Source organism: Microtus oregoni, unplaced genomic scaffold, assembly GCF_018167655.1.
Source record: "Microtus oregoni isolate MIOR12 unplaced genomic scaffold, Mior012 000165F_ref0000029, whole genome shotgun sequence".
Classification (NCBI taxonomy): domain Eukaryota; kingdom Metazoa; phylum Chordata; class Mammalia; order Rodentia; family Cricetidae; genus Microtus; species Microtus oregoni.
Window position 1 is genome coordinate 45,980 of NW_024544820.1, and position 22,414 is coordinate 68,393.

Sequence of the window (22,414 nt, forward strand, 5' to 3'; positions counted from 1 at the left end):
CATCCATTGTCAGATGAAGGTTTTATGGTGATATGTAAGATATCCATCAGTGTGGCTATGGGACAAGGCCAGTTCAGGCACCCTCTCCTCTGCTGCCCACGGACCTAGCTGGGGACATCCCCTTGGACACCTGGGAACCCCTCTAGAGCCAAGTCTCTTGCCAACCCTAAAATGGCTCCCTTAATTAAGATATCTTCTTCCCTGCTCCCATATCCACCCTTCCTCCATCGCAACCACCCCATTCCCCCACTCTCTCCCCATCTTCCCTTTCTCTCTTCTCTCTCTCCATCTCCCCTTCCCCTCAACACACCATCCTGTTCCCAACTATTTCCCAGCGATATTGTCTACTTCCAATGTCCAGGATGATAAATATGTTTTTCTTTAGGTTCACCTTCTTATTTAGCTTCTCTAGGATCCCGAATTATAGGCTCAATGTCCTTTGTTTATGGATAGAATCCACTTATGAGTGAGTACATACCACATTCCTCTTTTTGGGTCTGGGTTATCTCGGTAAAGTGTTTTCTATTTACATCCATTTGCATGCAAAATTCAAGATGTCATTGTTTTTTACTGCTGAGTAGAACTCTAAAGTGTATATTGCCACACCTTCTTTATCCATTATTCAGTTGAGGGGCACCTAGGTTGTTTCCAGGTTCTGGCTATTACAAATAGTGATGCTATGAACATAGTAGAACAAACGTTTTTTTTGTAGTATGAATGGGCATCTCTTGGTTATATTACGAAAAGTGGAATTGTGGGATCCTGAGGTAGGTTGACTTCCAGTTTACTGAGAAACCGCCACACTGATCTCCAAAGTGGTTGCACAAGTTTGCATTCCCATCAACAATGGATGAGTGTTCCCCTTACTCCACAACCTCTCCAGCGTAGGCTATCATTGGTGTTTTTGATTTTAGCCATTCTGACAGGTGTAAGATGGTATCTCAAAGTTGTTTTGATTTGCATTTCCCTGATTGCTAAGGAGGTTGAGCATGACCTTAAGTGTCTTTTGGCCATTTGAACTTCTATTGAGAATTCTCTGTTCAGTTCAGTACCCCATTTTTAATTGGGTTAATTAGAGTTTTAATGTCTAGTTTCTTGAGTTCTTTATATATTTTGAAGATCAGACCTTTTTCTGTTGCGGGGTTGGTGAAGATTTTCTCCCAATCAGTAGGATGCCTTTTTGTCTTAATGACAGTGCCTTTTGCATTACAGAAGCTTCTCAGTTTCAGGAGGTCCCATTTATTCATTGCTGCTCTTATTGTCTGTGCTACTGGGGTTATATATAGGAAGTGGTTTCCTGTGCCCATGTGCTGCAGTCTACTTCCCACTTTCTCTTCTATCAGATTCAGTGTGGTCAGATTTATATTGAGGTCTTTAATCCATTTGAACTCGAGTTTTATGTATGGTAATAGATATGAATCTATTTTCATTCTTCTACATGTTGACATCCAGTTATGCCAGCACCATATGTTAAAGATTATTTCTTTCTTCTATTGTATAATTTTAGCTCCTTTGTCAAAAATCAGGTGTTCATATGTTTGTGGGTTAAAATCCAGGTCTTCGATTTGATTCCATTGGTCAACATCTCTGTTTTTATACCAATACCAAGCTGTTTTCATTACTGTAGCTCTGTAATAGAGCTTGAAGTCAGGGATGGTAATGCCTCCAGAAGTACTTTTATTGTATAGAATTGTTTTGGCTTTCCTGGATTTTTTGTTTTTCCATATAAAGTTGATTATTGTCCTCTCAAGGTCTGTGAAGAATTTTGTTGGGATTTTGATGGGGATTGCATTGACTCTATAGATTGCTTTTGGTAGAATTGCCATTTTTACTATGTTGATCCTCCCAATCCAAGAGCAAGGTAGATCCATCCATTTTCTGGTATCCTCTTCAATTTCTTTCTTCAAAGACTTAATGTTCTTGTCAAATAGATCTTTCACTTCCTTGGTTAGAGTTACCCCAAGATACTTTATGCTATTTGTGACTATCATGAAAGGTGATGCTTCTCTGATTTCCCTCTCTGATACTTTATCCTTTGTGTATAGGAGGGCAACTGATTTTTTGGAGTTGATCTTGTATCCTGCCACATTACTAAAGGTGTTTATCAGCTGTAGGAGTTCTTTGGGTGATGGGGGAGAGTCTTCTGTTTTGTGTTAATTTCATTGGTTAAATAAAGAGACTGCCTTGGCCCTTTAATAGGTCAGAAAATTAGGTAGGCGGAGTAGACTGAACAGAATGCTGGGAGAAAGAAGCAGATTGAGGAGTCACCATGATTCTCCTACTGGACACAGACACAGGTTAAGATCTTCCCTGGTAAGACACCTCGTGGGGCTACACAGATTATTCGAAATGGGTTAGGTCAATATGTAAGAGCTAGCCAATAAGAGGCTGGAACTAATGGGCCAGGCCGTGTTTAAAAGAATACAGTTTCCGTGTTATTATTTCGGGGCATAAGCTAGCCATGCGGGCGGCCGGGTGCTGGGGATGTAGCCTTGCTGCTCCTAATACAACATTTGGGGGGGGGGGGGCTTCATATTAAACTTGTAGTTTTATTCGGGTTTGATTTTTAACAAATGTGTCGGAGAACTGCAGGAAAGGGTGAAGCCCATGGGGGCAAGACCCTCCCAGATGCCTAAGGAGGGATCATGTCTGACCCCCACTCTTCTCTTTACCCCTAAAGGGGCTTGGGAAAGAGATACAGGCAGAGAAGGGGGCTGGTTCCCAGTCTATACAAGTGATGCTTGGGGGTGAAGGACTATGGAGAGCAGGAGAGCAGACTGGGATAAAGGACACAGACCATTTGCCAGAATCCACAGCTTTCTGATTCCAAATTGAATTAAAAAAAATAATGGAGGTGGGGGGACCTAAACCACAAGCAATACCTTTCCCCCTTTCCCCCACAAGGGCTGTGAGGGCAGAGGCAGGTGGCTTCACCAAGGCCATGGCTCCCTCATTCCTGGCCAAGGGAGCTAGGTGAATTGCAGGGTCTCCCCGACAGTTTGAAGGGGTGAGGAAAACCAAAATAAAACTTCAAATAAATTGTATAGGAGTCCAGCCAAGGCCCCAGCCAGAGCAGAACCCAACTGGGGGAAGGGCCTCTGTAGGCTCAAGGATCACTGATGCCACCATCACCACCCTGGGAGCCAGTTATTTTGCCATGGCCTTGATTGCAACAGCTGCCTCCTCTGTCATGGCAGACAGCACCATGATCAGGATCTCTTCTCCACAGTCATACTTCTGGTCAATCTCCTTGCCAAGGTCTCCCTCAGGCAGACGAAGGTCCTCTTGTACCTCCCCACTGTCCTGGAGCAGGGATAGGTATCCATCCTGGATGCCAATCAGCTGGAAATCGTTCCTTTTGATGTTGGGGACATCCATATTGTGAGTTGATGGGCAGATATCTTCATATTACCTGGCAGGGGAGATACCATGATCACGAAAGTGGTTTTCCCAGGGCGAGGCTTATCCATTGCACTCCGGATGTGCTTACCCCTGCAATTTCCCCAAATGCGGGAAACTTGACTGCATAATTTGTGGTAGTGGGGGACTGCGTTCACGCTCTCCAATTAAAAAAAAAAGACAAAAAAAATGTCAATACCAACCAGGTGGACCTTGGCATGGCCATGCTTGCCAGTCTTTGAAGTAGACATCTCAACGATCTTAAATGGCTGGCCTTTGAGCACCACAAAACCATTCTTACGTAATGCTGAGCCCTGCATGGGGAAGGTGGCTGAGGCCCCTGCATCACCTGTCTGGAAGTCCAAGTCATCTGCCATTTTTTTGTTTTTGTTTTTGTTTTTTTTTTTTTGGTTTTTCGAGACAGGGTTTCTCTGTGGTTTTGGAGCCTGTCCTGGAACTAGGTCTTGAGGCTTCGATTCCAACTACTGACTCAACCCCGTCTGCTCGCCTTGAGCCCAACTGCTGCCTCCGAACCCGCTGCCGCTGCCTTTGCTGCCTCTAGCGCCGCTGCCGCCACTGCTGCACACGGGTCTTAGTACGCAGGTGCCAACTCCCCACTTTGTAGGAGTTCTTCGGTAGAGTTTTTGGGGTGGCTTATGTACACTATCATATCATCTGCAAATAGCAAAAGTTTGACTTCCTCCTTTCCAATTCAAATCTCCTTGATCTCCTTATGTTGTCTTATTAATATTGCTAGAACTTCAAGCACTATATTGAAGAGGTATGAAGAGAGTGGACAGCCTTGTCTTGTTCCTGATTTTAGTCGAATAGCTTTGTGTTTCTCTCCATTTAATTTGATGTTAGCTTGCTGTATATTTCTTTTATTATATTTAGGTATGAACCTTGTAGTCCTAATTTCTCCAAGACCTTTATCATAAAGGGGTGTTGAATTTTGTCAAATGCTTTTTCAGCATCTAATGAAATGATCATGTTTTTTTTTCTTTTTATTTATATGATGGATTACATTGATAGATTTTTGTATCTTGAACCAGCCCTCCATCTCTGGGATGAATCCTACTTGATCATAATGTATAATTTTTTGGATATATTTTTAGATTCGGTTTCCCAGGATTTTATTGAGAATTTTTGCTTCGATGTTCCTGAGTGAGATAGGCCTGTAATTCTTGTTTGAGTCTTTGTGTTGTTTTGGTATCAGTGTAACTGTGGCTTCATAAAAGGAGTTTGGCAATGGCTCTTCTGTTTCTATATTGTGAAATACATTAAGGAGTATAGTTATTAGTTCTTCTTGGAAGTTCTGGTAGAATTCCGCTTTGCAATCACCTGGTCCAGGGCTTGCTTTTTTTTTTTTTTTTTGGTAGGAAGGTTTTTGATGACAGCTTCTAATTCCTTGTGACTTACAGGTCTATTTAAATTGTTCACCTGCTCTTGAATTAATTTTGGTATGTGGTCCATTTCTTTTACATTTTCTAATTTTGTGGCATACAGGCTTTTGTAGTAAGATCTAATGATTCTCTGACTTTCCTCTGTGTCTGTGGTTATGTCCTCATTTTCATTTATGATCTTATTAATTTGTGTGTTCTCTCTCTCTGCCATTTGATTAGTTTGGATAGGGGTTAGTCAATTTTGTTGATTTTCTCCAAGAACCAGCTTTTTGTTTCATTGATTCTTTGGATTGTTTTCTGTGTTTCTGTTTTGTTGATTTCAGCCCTCAGTTTGATTATTTCAAGTCTTCTACACCTCCTGGGTTAGTCTGCTTTTTTTCTAGAGTTTTCAGGTGTGCTGTTAAGTCTCTAATGTGTGCTTTCTCTGTTTTCTTTATATGGGCACTTAGTGCTATGAACTTTCCTCTTAGCACTGCTTTCATCGTGTCCCATAGGTTTGAGTATTCTGTCTCTTTATTTTCATGAAATTCAAGGAAGACTTAAATTTTTTTTATTTCTTCCTTGACCCAGGGGTGGTTAAGTAGTTGACTGTTCAGTTTCCATGAGTTTGTAGGCTTTCTGGGGGTAGAACTGTTGCTGAATTCTAGCTTTATTCCATGGTGATCCAATCGTACACAGGTGGTTACTACAATTTCTTTGTATCTATGGATTTTTGCTTTGTTACCAAGTATGTGTTCAATTTTTGAGAAGGTTCCATGATATGCTGAGAAGAAGGTATATTCTTTTCTGTTTAGGTGGAATGTTCTATAGATGTCTGTTAAGTCCATTTGCTTCATTACCTCCATTAATTCTCTAATTTCTCTGTTAGGTTTCTGTCTGATTGACCTGTCCATTGGTGAGAGAGGAGTGGTGAAATCTCCTACTATTAGAGTGTGGGGTTTGATGTATGCTTTGAGTTCTAGTAATGTTTTTTTACATATGTGGGTGATTTTATATTAGGGGCATAGATATTCAGGATTGAGACTTCATCCTGATGAATTGTTCCTGTTATGAGTATAAAGTGTCATTCTCCATCTCTTCTGATTGATTTTAATTTGAAGTCAGTTTTGTTAGATATTAGTATAGCCATACCCGCTTGTTTCTTTGGTCCATTTGATTGGAAAACCTTTTCCCAACCCTTTACTCTGAGGTAGTGTCTGTCTTTGAGACTGAGGTGTGTTTCTTGTAAAGAGCAGAATGTTGGATCCTGTTTTTTGTATCCATTCTCTTAACCTGTGCCTTTTTATAGGTGAATTGAGTCCATTAATATTAAATCATATCAATAACCAGTGGTTGCTAACTCCAGTTATTTTTTCTGGTTGTAGTGTTTGTGTGTTTCCCTTCTTTGAGATGTGCTGGCAGAGGATTGTTAGGTGCTTGTGTTATTATAAGTGTTTTTGGCTTCCTTGGTTTGTGGTTTTCCTTTTAGTATTTTCTGTAAGGCTGGGTTTGTGGCTATGTATTGTTTAAATCTGATTTCTTGCTGGAATATCTTGTTTTCTCCATCAATGGTGAATGCAAGTTTGGCTGGGTATAGTAGTCTGGGCTTGCATCTATGGTCTCTTAGTGTCTTCAGCACATCTATCCAAAACCTTCTGGCTTTCATGGTTTCCATTGAGAAGTCAGGTGTAATTCTGATAGATTTCCCTTTATATGTTACTTGACCTTTTCCCCTTGCAGCTCTTAATATTTGTTCTTTATTCTGTATGTTTTGTGTTTTGATAATTATATGGCGAGGGGATTTTTTTTTTTGGTTCAGTCTATTTGGTGCTCTGTATTCTTCTTGTACCTTCATTAGAAATATTCTTCTTTAGATTGAGGAAGTTTTCTTCTATAATTTTGTTGAATATATTTTCTGAGCCTTTGAGCTGTAATTCTTCTCCTTCTTCTATTCCTATTATTCTTAGGTTTGGTCTTTTCGTGGTGTCCCAGATTTCCTGGTTGTTTTGTGCTAAGAATTTCTTGGATTTGTTATTTTCTTTAATCAATGAGTTTATTTCCTCTATAGTATCTCCAATGTCTGAGATTCTTTCTTTTATCTTTTGTATTCTGTTGGTTATACTTGTCTCTGTAGTTCCTGTTCGTTTACCCAGAATTTCCAAATCCAGCCATTCCTCTGTTTTTGTTTTCTTCATTACCTCCATTTTATTTTTCCAGTCTTGAACTATTTCCATTACCTGTTTGGTTACTTTATCTTGGTTTTCTTGGGTATCTTTGAGAGATTTATTCATTTTAACATCCTGTTTAAGGTCCTCTATTATTTTCATAATGCTACGTTTAAAGTCAATTTCGTCTGCTTCTTCTGGAATAGGGTGTTCAAGTCTTCTTGTTGCGTGATCCCTGGAATCTGGTGTTGTCATGTTGCCTTTCTGGTTGTTGGAGGAATTCTTGTATTATCACCTGCCCATCTCTTCCTTCAAATGCAGCCAGGAGACTCTTGGCATATTGGTCCAATCTATGCTGTGACTGACCCTAGGTGGATCTCCTCAGTGCAGGAGCAAGAACTGTTCCTGAGCCAAGGTCCTCACAGACAATAGGGCAGGGGGAGGCAGGGTCATGTGGAACAAAGAAGCCCCTGCAGCAGGAGCTGGAGGGGCCCTGTGCTCCTTTCCCAGACGTTCCACCCTGCCCAGGGATGGCACCCACTCACTGGTCTGGATGGTTCTCCTTAGTACAGGGACAGGGACTCCTGGAGGTCCAAGCACCCCACAGACAAAAGGGCAAACTTGAGGGTGAGGGGAGGGTCATGTGGAACAAAGAAGCCCCTGCAGCAGGAGCTAAATGTGCCCTGCACTCCCTTCCAGCCAGGAGGGTGCACACTCCCTCCTCTGGGTAGATAGCCTCAGTGCAGGAGTAGGAACTGTTCCTGGGACAAGGATCACAGACAATAGGGCAGGCTTGGGGGAGGCAGGGTCCTGTGGAACAAAGAAGCCCTTGAAGCAGGAGGTGAAGGGGCCCTGTACTCCTTTCCCAGACGTTCTGCCCTGCCTCGGGATGGCACCCACTCACCCATCTGGATGGTTGCCCTTAGCACAGGGACAGGGACTCCTCAAAATTGAGAAACTTCTATCAGCCAATAAAATTTTCTAAAAAGTGAAAAGACAGCCTATAATCATAGGACATTTTATATTTAATTTTAAAAAATTGTCCAGGAGATAAAAGAATTTATGTAACTTAAAAAGAAATGTTGGAAATGTAATTTAAAATGAGTAGAATATGAACTAGTATTTCTTCCATATAGTTGTACAAAGGGCTAACAAAAACAATTAAGGAAACTCAGCCATATTAAAATTAGTGTTTAGTGAACTTCGAATTTAAAGGCACATTACTTTTTAAAGCAAATTACAGCTGATGTTGAGAACTTGGACCAATTGAAACCCAAGTACACGTCTAACAGGAATGCAGAATAGAATTCTCCCATGCAATGCACTCTAGCTTTCCTCAGTATGTTAAATGTGGAATTACCTCATAATCCAGCTATTTAATTATTTTGTTTATGTAGAAAATAATTAAAAACATATATACAAACAGAAATTCATTTATGATCATTGAAGCATTATTCAAATAACTAAAAGATGGTAATAATCCAAATGTCAGTTGACTGTCAAACTAAAAACAAAAAACAAAATTTGATATATCTATATGGTGGAATTCTAATCCATAGAAAATAAAGTGGTGATACAAGTTAAAACATAGATTACCTTGAGTCCATATATAAAGGCTCAAAGAGTGTATGTTTCTATTTATATAAAATATTCATGAGATACATTCATGAAAGCGAAAATCAGATTAATGTTTTCTAGATGTTGAGGAAAGTGACAATGTGAATGACTATTCATATGGGGTTTCCATTCTTGGTGAAGAAATTTTCCTAAAAGTAGATATCAACAGTGATTGCACTGCACTGTGAATATACCAAACACTATTAAGTATAAATTTTATGCTATGCCATTTTTACAGAATATAAGATGACAAGAAAATTTTTAATAAAGAAGGACAAACATTTATTGAATAATGCAATGAGGGGTAGGCTATAAACCACTCTATAGATATAAGGTATAAAATATTTGTTTGGCCTGAAAACAAATGAGTTAGGTAATTTGATAAATGAGTAGTAAGTTAGAAACGTAAGATTAAATACAACCCACTGATTAGTTACTTCATTATATAATTGTAAAAATAAAGGAGAAGGTGGGAGAGGGGAGGAAGGAAGGAGAAAAAGGGAGAGAAGGAAGGAGAAGGAAAAGAAGGAGGAAAATAGAGATTATTTTTAAAATTTCTCAGCAATGTTTGGTTTATTCCTTCTCTTTCCACCATTTGTATTAGGGAACAACTTTTTGAATGTAGTTTATCTGCATCATGTCAGCAATAAAAAGTATGACGTGCATTTCTGGTCTACATACAAAACCAAACACTAAAGGCAAATAATGCTTTTCATTTGATTGTGGTGTGTAATGATGTAACTGAGGAAAAGAATGCTGAGAGAAGCTGAAACACAGAAAGATGGACCACAGCTCTCAACCTGCTAATTTAGCTGCTAGAAAATTCCCAATTTAAACTATTTTCTCTTCACATTTGAGAGGTAAAATATTTTACTCAGTTATCAGTCATGTTGCAGATCCAACCCCGATGTTTCTACAAACATATTATAAACTTATAAGCAAGAATTTTAGAGGAAACGTGTCGCAAGCTAAATGGATCAGCATGTTTAAGGCATGTGAAGGACTTACGTCTCACGTATCTTGATGTTTTGTTAGCCCTGCATGTGGGAGAAGGGGATAGCTAGCTCTTTGAATTTTCTTTCATATGAACACTCTCTCAACAAGTCAACATCATCATTATGACATAATCAGGTTCCAAAAACTCTACCTCCTAAGACCAATACAATGGGGACTGTGAGCTCAGTCCAGTGCTCTGATGTGGGTCTCTGTCTCTATCTCCATCCATCACCGGACAAAGGTTCTATGGTGATACTCGAGATATTCACCAGTGTGACTTTGGGACAAGGCCAGTTCAGGCACCCTCTCCTCTGCTGCCCAAGGAACAAGCTGGGGACATCCCTGTGGACACCTGGGATCCCCTCTAGAGCCAAGTCTCTTGCCAACCCTAAAATGGTTCCCTTAATTAAAATATCTTCTTCCCTGTTCCTATATACACCCTTCCTCCATCTCAACCCTCCCACTCCCCCAAGCTCTGCCCAATCCTTCCCTTCTCCTTTCTCTCTCCCTCTCTCTACTTCCCCCAACCCCACACCTACATCCACCCCCTTGCTCCCAACTTTTGCCCTGCAATCTTGTCTGCTTCCAATTTCTAAGAGGATCTATATATGCTTTTCTTTGGATTCACCTTATTATTTGGCTTCTCTAGGTTTGTGAACTATAGGCTCAATGTCCCTTGTTTATGGCTAGAGGTCCAATTGAAGGGCAGAAGGAGGGAGATGAGCAAGGAAGTCTGGACCACGAGAGGTTGGTCCACCCACTGAGACAGTGTGCCTTATCTAATGGGAGCTCACCAAAGCCAGCTTACTGGGACCGAACGAGCATGTGACCAGACCGGACTCTCTGAATGTGGCTGACGATGGGGGCTGACTGAGAAGCCATTGATAATGTCACTGGGACTTTTTTCTACTACATCTACTAGCTTTTTGAGACCCTAGTCTGTTTGGATTCACAGCTTTCTAAGCCTGGTTGGAGCGGGGAGGGCCTTGAATTTCCCACAGGGCAGAACCCTGACTTCTCTTAAGACTGGAGGAGGAGGAAGGAGGGTGAGTGGGGGAGCGGGAGGGGAATGGGAGGAGGGGAGGAAGTGAAAATTTTTAAATGGAAAAATTAAAAAAAAACAATAGGGATTGTGATTTCAACGTAGGAGGTAATATAAACATCAATTACAGCAATACAATGATGGCATTTCATAGTTATATAAACTATTTTATCAGTGGAGTGGGATAAAATATCTAACATTTCATAGTTTCACTATTCTGGATGATTTATTTAGGTTCTTTGTCCCTGTACCTTTCATCTGTAACAGAGATAATGAAGTCATCTATTTCATAGGGTTGTGGGAGTTAAATGAGTTAAAATATATACATGCAAAAATTTTAGAATAGTTATTAGCAATTTTTAACTGCTATATAACTATTAAAACATTTTTTGTCTTTTAATCATGTCTCATTTATTATTTCTATGTTCTTTTTATCAATTTTTTAAATTTATTTATTTATTTATTAAAGATTTCTGCCTCCTCCCCGCCACCACTTCCCATTTCCCTTCCTCTCCCCCAATCAAGTCTCCCTCCCTAGTCAGCCCAAAGAGCAATCAGGGTTCCCTGCCCTGTGGGAAGTCCAAGGACCAATCACCTCCATCCAGATCTAGTAAGGTGAGCATCCAAACTGTCTAGGCTCCCACAAAGCCAGTACATGCAGTAGGATCAAAAACCCATCGCCATTGTTCTTGAGTTCTCAGTAGTCTTCATTGTCCGCTATGTTCAGCGAGTCCAGTTTTATCCCACGCTTTTTCAGACCCAGGCCAGATGGCCTTGGTGAGTTCCCAATAGAACACCCCCATTGTCTCAGTGTGTGGGTGCACCAAAACTCAAGTCCAAATGGATTAAAGACCTCTATATCAGTCTGAACACACTGAACCTGAGAGAAGAGAAAGTGGGAAGTACTCTACAACACATGGCACAGGAGACCACTTCCTATGTATAACCCCAGCAGCACAGACATTAAGGGCAACATTGAATAAATGGGGCCTCCTGAGACTGAGAAGCTTCTGTAAAGCAAAGGACAATGTCACTAAGACAAAAAGGCAACCCACTGACTGGGAGAAGATCTTCACCAACCCCGCAACTGACAAAGGTCTGATCTCCAAAATATATAAAGAACTCAAGAAACTAGACTGTAAAAGGCTAATCAACCCAATTATAAAATGGGGCACTGAGCTGAACAGAGAATTCTCAACAGAAGTTCAAATGGCCAAAAGACACTTAAGGTCATGCTCAACTTCCTTAGCAATCAGGGAAATGCAAATCAAAACAACTTTAAGATACCATCTTACACCTGTCAGAATGGCTAAACTCAAAAACACCAATGATAGCCTTTGCTGGAGAGGTTGTGGAGTAAGGGGTACACTCATCCATTGCTGGTGGGAATGCAAACTTGTGCAACCACTTTGGAAAGCAGTGTGGCGGTTTCTCAGGAAATTTGAGATCAACCTACCCCTGGACCCAGCAATACCACTCTTGGGAATATATCCAAGAGATGCCCTATCATACAACAAAAGTATATGCTCAACTATGTTCATAGCAGCATTGTTTATAATAGCCAGAACCTGGAAACAACCTAGATGCCCTTCCACGGAAGAATGGATGAAGAGTGTATGGAATATATACTTATTAGAGTACTACTCAGCAGTAAAAAACAATGACTTGAATCTTCTGTTTAATCCTAATGCTCTTAATAGTACTTCTCATCATATAGTTTCTATACCAGCTTTCCCTGATGGATCCATAAGACATAAACTCATGTTCTTGTCCTCTTCATAGTCCCAAGTCCTATCTGTGGGAACACAGATTAAGCACTAATTTCCATGATGATTTTCCCCATAACCTCTTCTGCTCTGTGCCATTTCCACACTCCGTGGCTTTGCTCTGGTAACACAAGTTCATTCACTGGCTTTCTCTGCCATGTACCATAAGAACAGATCTTGCTCCAGTGCCTTGATATGATACCTACTTCTCAATACACACATTGCTTAGCCATTTTCCTACTGCAAAAACCTCGGCTGTCAGAGTTATCCCCATGTCCCCAGTCCTACTTCTGATCACACCGTTATGTAACTGCCTTGCCTTGTGAGTGCCCCTATTCCATATACACCTCCTTTATCTCCAAATATAAAGCCCTAGACCTGAATGCAGAATCAGTCATCAGTTTTCCTCATGACACTCAACTTATCCTTTGCTATGTCTGGACTAGCCAACTGTGCATTGGCTTTGCATGGGAATTTTCCAAGAATAACATTTCACAGCCTCAAAACCACACTTCTTTTTTTTTTGAGATACAATAATATTTACTTTTTTTTAGAATTTATACATGCTTTTTTAAATTTATTTATTTATTAAGGATTTCTGCCTCCTCCCCGCAACCGCTTCCCATTTCCCTCCCCCTCCCCCGATCAAGTCCCCCTCCCTCATCTGCTCGAAGAGCAATCAGGGTTCCCTGACCTGTGGGAAGCCCAAGGACTGCCCACCTCTATCCAGGTCTCGTAAGGTGAGCATCCAAACTGCCTAGGCTCCCCCAAAGCCAGTACGTGCAGTAGGATCAAAAACCCACTGCCATTGTTCTTGAGTTCTCAGTAGTCCTCATTGTCCGCTATGTTCAGAGAGTCCGGTTTTATCCCAGGCTTTTTCAGACCCAGGCCCGCTGGCCTTGGTGAGTTCCCGATAGAACATCCCCATTGCCTCAGTCTGTGGGTGTACCCCTCGCGGTCCTGAGTTCCTTGCTTGTGCTCCCTCTCCTTCTGGACCTGATTTGGACCTTGAGATTTCTGTCCGGTGCTCCCATGTGGGTCTCTGTCTCTGTCTCCTTTCATCGCCTGATGAAGGTTAATATTCAGGAGGATGCCTATGTGTACCCAACCAGTAGTCATGCAAGTCCTACATCAGATTTCATCAAATACAAATTCATCTGATCCATCTCTACACTTCAGTTCGACCCCGTGTTTGCAGGAATCTAACACATGATTGGCTCAGGACAAAAGACGGATACCACATGAGAACTGAAGGAGACTTTGAAAGGACAAACAAGACCCATACCCATTCAAACCAGACCATATGCCAGTATTATTAACTGTGTAGCAGACACAAAAAATCTCCACTAACCAAGAAGATATTTGCAATTGATACTTGCTGGAAAAAGAAGATCAGAGCTGCCACCGTGCGTCCCTGCATGTGTGCACATTACCTCAGCTGGTCCGCCCGAGACCCCCTGAGCGCAAACCCTAGTCCCCCGAATGGCCCCATTTCCACTCCGACAAGATGAAAGAAATGATCATGAACCAGGAAAAACTGGCCAAGCTGCAGGCACAAGTGCGCATTGGTGGGAAAGGAACTGCTCGCAGAAAGAAGAAGGTGGTTCACAGAACAGCCACAGCAGATGATAAAAAACTGCAGTTCTCCTTAAAGAAGCTCTCTGGTATTGAAGAGGTGAACATGTTCACAAACCAAGGAACAGTGATCCATTTTAACAACCCTAAAGTTCAGGCGTCTCTGGTAGCAAACACCTTCACCGTTACAGGCCACGCCGAGACAAAGCAACTGACAGAAATGCTTCCCAGCATTCTAAACCAGCTTGGGGCAGACAGTCTGACTAGTTTAAGGAGACTGGCTGAAGCTCTGCCCAAACAATCTGTGGATGGAAAAGCACCCCTTGCTACTGGAGAGGATGATGATGATGAAGTCCCAGATCTGGTGGAAAATTTTGAAGAGGCTTCTAAGAATGAGGCAAACTGTACGGAGGCGTCTTCTGAAGAACTGACACTTGCAGAAGTTACAGGAGCTGCTATTTTATATCATGGCTGCTTTTAAAAGGTCTTTTGTTTATGGATCTGATCAAATCTATATCGCTAATATTTTTAAGCCCAAGCCCCTTGGACACTGCAGCTCTTTTCAGTTTTTGCTTAAACACAATTCATTCTTTGCAGCAAATTAAGCTGAAGAAGCCTGGGAATAAAGTTTGGAAAAGGGTTAATAAAATTCTTTGCCTAGAAAAAAAATAAAAAAAAAATCAGTTTTGTTGAATGGAATATAACTGGGAATACTCAATACATTCCAGTGTAGGCTTCATAACTAGCAGTAGCTGGCCAATGCAAACCTTATGCCATGTGTTCATTTTGTATTTTCATCTTTCTAGTATTAAGATTTTTTCAGGGAGATAGAGAAAGCAAAGACTGGACAAGTGGGCAGGTAGAGATGTGGGAAACAAAGGGAGTCGAAAACGTTGTTGAAGGGAGAAATCATGATAAATTTATTTTATGAGAATTTTTTCAAATTAATCCTAGATTAATTTATACCTTTAATAGATTAATTATATCTCTAAAGGTTTGTACATATGAGAGGGACATTAACCACTCTGGCCCTTTAAGACTATATGTCTTGACTTTGGTTCTTTGCTCATAATGTGACATTCATCTCTGGTAGCTACGGAAACAAGAATTTTTTAAAGTCACTCTCTCATACTGGGCAGTCACTAGCATTTAGCCTTCATAGAAGGGAAGAAAGGCAAGTATTTTATGTTTTCTACATGGTTTCTGTTAAAAACTTTCAATTTCAGGAGACATAGAAGGTCAAAGAAGTCAATGACCTAAGATTCAACTCTTTGTTGATATCATTTCTATGTCAGTAAACTCTACTGAATATAAGTACTGGGAATCCCTGTGTAGCTGTGAAGGCTCTGTAGCCTGTATTGACCTTTATACATTTGTAGTTTCCTGAAACTGAGTATGTGAATTAGACTTTCTGTGGTTTTTTTCTGTTTATATAATGGGGTAATGATTGCGTGAATCTCATTGGAGGGTCAGGACTATCAGATGGGCTAATATCCCTGAAGAGTATAAATGAGGCTTCAACTAAGCAAAGCAGAGGAAGGGGTTGGTTTGTGTGAACCAGGGGTTGATGGTGAGACACCATTCTGAGCTGAAATATCTGGCTCACAGAACTTCTTTTACTGAAGGTGATTCAACTCTTGTGCGACTCCCTGTCTGTTCAACATTTCCTGCTATATGGAAGATATTTATGACCTCGACATTTCTCAAATGGATCTCTTCCTCCTTGAAAAACAATGGTAAAAGCTTAAGATGAGCTTCATGGAGGGTTTCAAATTGGATCTTTATGAAGCATAAGCACCTCTTCCATAGGTTTCAGACATGGGCAAAACTAAATCTTGCCATGCTAGCTCATTTGTCTTGCACAACAGAATTTTCCACCCTGATTCTGGTTGTGCTTCAAAACTCACTGATTCTGACATCAAAAGGCTCAGATCTGCCTTAACAAGGAAGAGGGCATGGGTAGGGTGTTACTGAATTCATACTAGATTTTAAAGTCACCTTGCTGATATGAATTCCCAATTTAGTAGAGCTACTGCCTTCACCCTGTTAGGAAGTACATTCCACAGAGAATGGGGAATAGTGGGAAGCTGGTAGCAAAATTTTTGTGGCAAGGAGGGACAGTTTGTAGTGCACTCAAACCTTCTGCATTGGAGGTGGCAATGTTATCATGTACATGCCTGAACTTTATTTATGCTCAAGAACACAGTGACATCCTTCAGGTCATAGTTATTTCATGAACATTAACCTTACATCCAAAGATATGAACCAATAAGTGATCTAAATAAGTTGGTGGATACAGTAAATGTATAGTATTAATTTGGTGCTTGAGAAGATAGTTTCTCACATAGGACAGTTGGGATACTTCATATTCAGCAATGAAATGAAGGTAATTTTATAATGTGTATGTTTGAGTAAGTCATGAGAAATGATTGAAATATTCATGAGGGCTCATGTTTCACATACAGATTTTAATTTTGGTCACATAATAATAATTCAGGTTTTCCAATATGTTTTCCGATAACACATACACTAGCATACACATGTAGAAATATAGCAGACAATATAGGTGAATTAAATTTGTATAAGTTCACTACCATAATTTATAGATATTTGTGCATTTTTCTGCTTATACCTCTCATTTAAGCTATTTATCTTATTTATGTATTGTAAACACTGCTTAATTAAACATTTAACATGTGTTGTAAATTATTGAGTATTAATTCCAAGCATTAACATGTTTAGTTAACAAATTTGCACATTTCACCATTTGATAGATATAGTGAAATTGCTAATCAAAACCTCATATAGAGGAAACTTTGGCCATAGGTATATTACTTAAATACAACTTTTTGTGACAGCAAGGACAAGGTATGAGAACTTATTCCTCTGTAAACCATGACTCATTTTGTTTTCCACTGTCCCTTGTGTTCCTGACTTGACTATATACTTGTTCAATTTCATCTTCAGACTTGCCAATGCGAAGGAGTACCTCTTCAAGTTTAGTGGCCTCCTCTGCAGCCTATCAGCCTTGGTGTTTGAGATAGTCATCGCAAGCAGCCAATTCTGGCGCATCGCGGAATTCAATGACAAGCTTGTGCAATTCGTGTCTTTTGGCCTGTGGGAAGCTTACTACCCTCAAGAATTTAATGTTTCAGGCACTGTGACCAAGATTCTGGTGCACACACCTATCAATTCCACGTGGACCATTTCACCTGAATTTCAGTACGCACAGACCCTGATAATGTGGGCTGTTACGATGAAGCCTGTAGTTCTAATTTTCAGTGCAATCGCCATTAATATCGGCTGCATGAAAGACCCATTCATTGAGATGCAGTTATATTTCTACAAGGTTGCTGCCTTAGTATTGTGTGTTAGCAACATCTTCACATTTGTTTCTGTGAGCTGGAACCACTTTGTAGATCATTATGGCCAAACCACTCTTGACTTTCCACCTGACTTTCCGGTTAAAAAAGAAGCCTTAATAAGCAAACACTATACTGTTGTGTTCCCAATAGGGGTACTGATTGCCACCATGTCACTCTTTGGTGTTATCTTCTTTCTCTTTGAGATAAACTCTTTGAAACTAAAGAATCAGGTGAAGGCCAAGTGTGCTTCCATAGTGGCTGATCAAGAGATATGAAGTGAGAACTACATTTGCAACATCTGTCAGAAGGTTCCTAGAAGAAAGCTCCTATTCAAATAAAAACTCTTGTAGTTCTCAACTCGTTCTAAATAAAGCATCAACTTTATTTTCTTGGTCTGTCTAAAAGACGTCCTCCTCTGTCTAACCTGTTTTTTTCTTTGGGTATTTTCGTATCCTAATCTCTGAAGGCCATGATCATGCGTTCAGATATTTCCGACAGGGCAGTAGCAGGGAAAAGTAATGGTGAAATGCATGTTGCAAAGATATTTATCACAGGATAAATATCAAGTGAAAGAAGGTTTGTAAGGAACCTGACACATAAACAGAAAAGTAAACACAATTCTGTCTGGAGACACTCTGAAACTCAGGTCTCCTGAAGGCAGAGCTGGACTTCATAGTGATAGCTCTGCAGATAGTGTGTTCCCTTGTCATGTAGTAGGAAGACTATGCTGTACACTGGACAGTCATGCATATCTTTCTGTTTATGAGTATCACAAATTGCTGAGCATTCCCTGTGTGCTCTGATAGAAAATATGGTGTAAAGATCAGAGGGCTGCTTGTCCGAGTTGTTTTTCTTGTTTTTACCTTCAGAAACACTAGGTTCAAACCCACATTAAGCTTGGTGACAAGCTTACATAGCTACTGGGCAATCTCACTAACTTCAAATATACCCCACTTCACATTAAGGATATCCCATGCTTGGCATCCATAGAATGTAGGCCATTTTATAAAGTAAAAGAAATTTGCTTGCAAATGGGTAGAACTAGAAAAGGTCATCCTGAGTGAGGTAACCCAGACCCAGAAAGACAATTATTGTATGTACTCACGTATAAGTGATTTTTAGCTGTAAGGTAACCATGATGCAATCACAGGCCCAGAGAGGATAACCATGCTACCATCACAGGCTCAGAGAGAAGCTAATTAACAAGGGGTCACAATGGGGCTTGAGAATCTCACTGTGAAAGGGTAATAGAATAGACATCATTGATGGATGGGGGAGGGGTCTAGATGGGGGCAAGGAATGAGAACAGAATGGATCAGGTGAGGGGAAAATGGAGAGAGAGGTACTGAGTGAGACAGCTGGCTTCTGGGACATCTCTGGGATGAGCTATAAACCCAGTAAAATGGAAATTCCCAGCAATCTAACCCATTCCTCTCCATCTTGCCTTGTACTCCATCCACTCTTCCTCCTCTGTTTCTCTTCAGAAAAGGGTGGGCCTCCCATGGTTTTCAGTCAATCATGGAATATCAAGTTGCAGTGAGACTAGGCATCTCCTGTTTTATTTAGGCTGGATGAGGTAATCTGGTAGGCAGAAAGGGTCCCCAAAGTAGGCAACAGCATCAGAGATAGCCCCTGTTGCCATTGTTAGGAGTCCCACAAGAAGACCAATCTACATGGCTGCAACACACACACACACACATACACACACGCACACATATACGTACACAGAAGGCCTAGGGTTTCTGTTTTTCCTTGTTAGATTTACATATCTTTTTTTCACCAGGGCAATGTCTAACCACAAAGACCTATTTCCTGCATCTCTGCTACTATATGGATTCCCTGCTTAATCCCATTAAAGCCAGGCCTACCAGAATAATCTGCAATCCTCAAGTCCTGACTGTGAATGAATATATTATACATTGGAATCCCCTGTTGCTTTTGACCATATCTTACTCTTCTTTTTGTGTAATAGTTCAGGTTTAATAATTAAAGCAGAGGAAGCCTGATCCTTCGGCGCCAGGAGACCCAGCATTGGGGTGAGTTTCTGGCCCACGGCGCCAGCCTGGGACGGGGAGCTCGGGGGTTCCTTGGCCCCCTGTCCTTCTTGGGCTCTCTGCAGGGCCTCTACTCCCTGGGTGCTGCCTCTTTCTTCCTGGCCCACCCAGCTTCCGTCCAGAGCCCTCCCCAATTCGGCCCCACCGCCCTCTTTTGGCATGTGGCATCGCCCAGCCCAGCCTATCTGGGCGCTGGGTCCGAGTACTCGGGGCTCCCGGGCAGGCAGCAGTTCCTTTGTTTCTGTGGCCTGCCTGCACCAAGCAGGGTAGGTGCTTTGTTTGCGAGCTGCCCAACCAGCACGGAGGCCTGATCTCTCGGCGCCAGGAGAGCCAACATTGGGGAGAGCCAGCGTTTGGTAGGCAAGGAGACCTGATCCGGTAAAAGAAGATCCATAGGGAGCATTTGGAAGAAGAGATGGGCCGACGTCAAGGCAAGAATTCGCCCAACAAGCTGAAAAGCAACATGAAGCCACCAGAAACAAGCGACCTCACAACGGGAGGGCAAGAACCCCTTAATCAAGAAGAAGGAGAAAAGATTGACTTCATGAAAGTGATTGACACCCTTAAACAGCATGTAAAAAACGCCCTTATAGAAATGGATGAGAAATATAACAGAAAGTTTGAAGAATTGAATAAATCAGTGAATGATACCCTAGAAAACCAAGGAAAAACAATCAAACAGATAATGGAAACAGTTCAAGACCTGAAAACTGAAATGGAGGCAAAGAAGAAAACACAAACAGAGGGCCAGCTGGACATGGAAAATCTAGGTAAACGAATAGAGACTACAGAAACAAGCATAACCAGCAGAATACAAGAGATAGAAGAAAGACTCTCGGATTCTGAAGATACCATAGAGAAAATAAACACACTGATCAAAGAAAACAGCAAGTCCAAAAAACTCTCATCACAAAACATTCAGGAAATATGGGACACAATAAAAAGAACAAACCTAAGAATAATAGGAGTAGAAGAAGGAGAAGAAGTGCAGCTCAATGGTCCAGAAAATATATTTAATAAAATTATAGAAGAAAACTTTCCCAACCAAAAGAAAGATATACCTATGAAGGTTCAAGAAGCATACAGAACACCGAATAGGCTGGATCAAAAAAAATCATCCCCTCGCCATATAATTATCAAAACACAAAGCATACAGAATAAGGAAAGAATATTAAGAGCTGCAAAGGAAAAAGGCCAAATTACTTATAAAGGTAAACCTATCAGACTTACACCTGACTTCTCCATGGAAACCATGAAAGCCAGAAGGTTCTGGATAGATGTACTGCAGAAACTGAGAGACCATGGGTGCAAGCCCAGATTACTATACCCAGCCAAGCTTTCATTCACTATAAATGGAGAAAATAAAATTTTCCAGGATAAAAACAAATTTAAAAAATACGCAGCCACAAATCCAGCCTTACAGAAAGTAATTGAAGGAAAATCACTAACCAAGGAGTCCAACAATGACCACAATAACTCAGACATCTAGAGACCCTTCACCAACACAAAACAAAGAAGGGAAACACACAAACTCTACGACTAAAAAAAAAAATGACCGGAGTTAACAACCACTGGTCATTAATATCACTTAATGTCAATGGACTCAACTCACCTATAAAAAGGCACAGGCTAAAAGATTGGATAAGAAAACAGGATCCAACATTCTGCTGTTTACAAGAAACACACCTCAACCACAAAGACAGGCACCTACTCAGAGTAAAGGGCTGGGAAAAGGCCTATCAAGCAAATGGACCTAAGAAACAGGCAGGTGTGGCCATACTAATCTCTAACAAAGTTGACTTCAAACTTAAATCAATCAGAAGAGATGGAGAGGGGTATTTTATACTCATAAAAGGAACAGTTCATCAGGATGAAGTCTCAATCCTGAACATCTATGCCCCTAATATAAAAGCACCCACGTACATAAAAGAAACATTGCTAAAATTCAAGGCAGCCATCAAACCGCACACACTAATAGTAGGAGACTTCAACACTCCTCTCTCACCAATGGACAGGTCAATCAGACAGAAACCTAACAGAGAAATAAGAGAATTAATGGAGGTAATGAATCAAATGGACTTAACAGACATCTATAGAACATTCCATCCAAATAGGAATGAATATACCTTCTTCTCTGCAGCTCATGGAACCTTCTCGAAAATCGACCACATAGTCGGTAACAAAGCAAACATCCACAGTTACAAAAAAATATTAGTAACCACCTGTGTCTTATCAGATCACCATGGATTAAAATTAGAATTCAACAATAATGCTACCCCCAGAAAGCATACAAAGTCATGGAAACTGAACAGTCAACTATTGAACCATACCTGGATTAAGGAAGAAATAAAGAAAGAAATTAAAGTCTTCCTGGAATTCAATGAAAATAAAGAAAAAACATACTCAAACTTATAGGACACTATGAAAGCAGTCCTAAGAGGAAAGTTCATAGCACTAAGTGCCCACTTAAAGAAAACAGAGAAAGCTCACATTGGAGACTTAACAGCCCACCTGAAAGCTCTAGAAAAAAAAGAAGCAGACTCACCTAGGAGGAGTAGAAGACTGGAAATAATCAAACTGAGGGCTGAAATCAACAAAATAGAAACACAGAAAACAATCCAAAGAATCAATGAAACAAAAAGCTGGTTCCTGGAGAAAATCAACAAGATTGACAAACCACTATCCAAGCTAATCAAACGGCAGAGAGAGAATTTGCAAATTAATAAGATCAGAAATGAAAAGGGGGACATAACCACAGACACAGAGGAAATTCAGAGAATCATTAGATCTTACTACAAAAGCCTGTATGCCACAAAATTAGAAAATGTAAAGGAAATGGATACTTTTTTAGATAAATATCATATACCAAAGTTAAATCAGGACCTGGTGAACAATCTAAATAGACCTGTTAGTCGCGAAGAATTAGAAGAGTTTATCAAAAACCTCCCTACCAAAAAAAGCCCAGGACCAGATGGTTTCAATGCGGAATTCTACCAGAACTTCCAAGAAGATCTAATACCTATACTCCTTAATGTATTCCACAAGATAGAAAC

The 22,414-nt window shown here is 40.7% G+C and overlaps 2 protein-coding genes, 1 non-coding gene and 1 pseudogene across 3 annotated transcripts; 3 read left to right on the forward strand and 1 right to left on the reverse strand.

Annotated features, from left to right (window-relative positions):
* Positions 1-3,073: 3,073 nt before the first annotated feature.
* LOC121445208 lies at positions 3,074-3,812 on the reverse strand (annotated as a pseudogene).
* On the forward strand, positions 3,406-3,566 carry LOC121445212. Its single transcript, XR_005973901.1, has one exon. It is a non-coding gene; the product is annotated as a U1 spliceosomal RNA (small nuclear RNA).
* A 10,062-nt stretch (positions 3,813-13,874) lies between the features above and the next one.
* Positions 13,875-14,423, forward strand: LOC121445201 (transcription factor BTF3-like). Its single transcript, XM_041647211.1, has one exon. The coding sequence runs from the start codon at positions 13,875-13,877 to the stop codon at positions 14,421-14,423; it is 549 nt and encodes a 182-aa protein (XP_041503145.1).
* A 1,916-nt stretch (positions 14,424-16,339) lies between these two features.
* Positions 16,340-17,628, forward strand: LOC121445205. Its single transcript, XM_041647229.1, has 2 exons — positions 16,340-16,353; positions 16,910-17,628. Exons 1-2 carry the CDS (start codon positions 16,340-16,342, stop codon positions 17,580-17,582), a joined length of 687 nt encoding a protein of 228 aa, XP_041503163.1. The 3' UTR covers positions 17,583-17,628.
* The last annotated feature ends 4,786 nt before the right edge of the window (positions 17,629-22,414 follow it).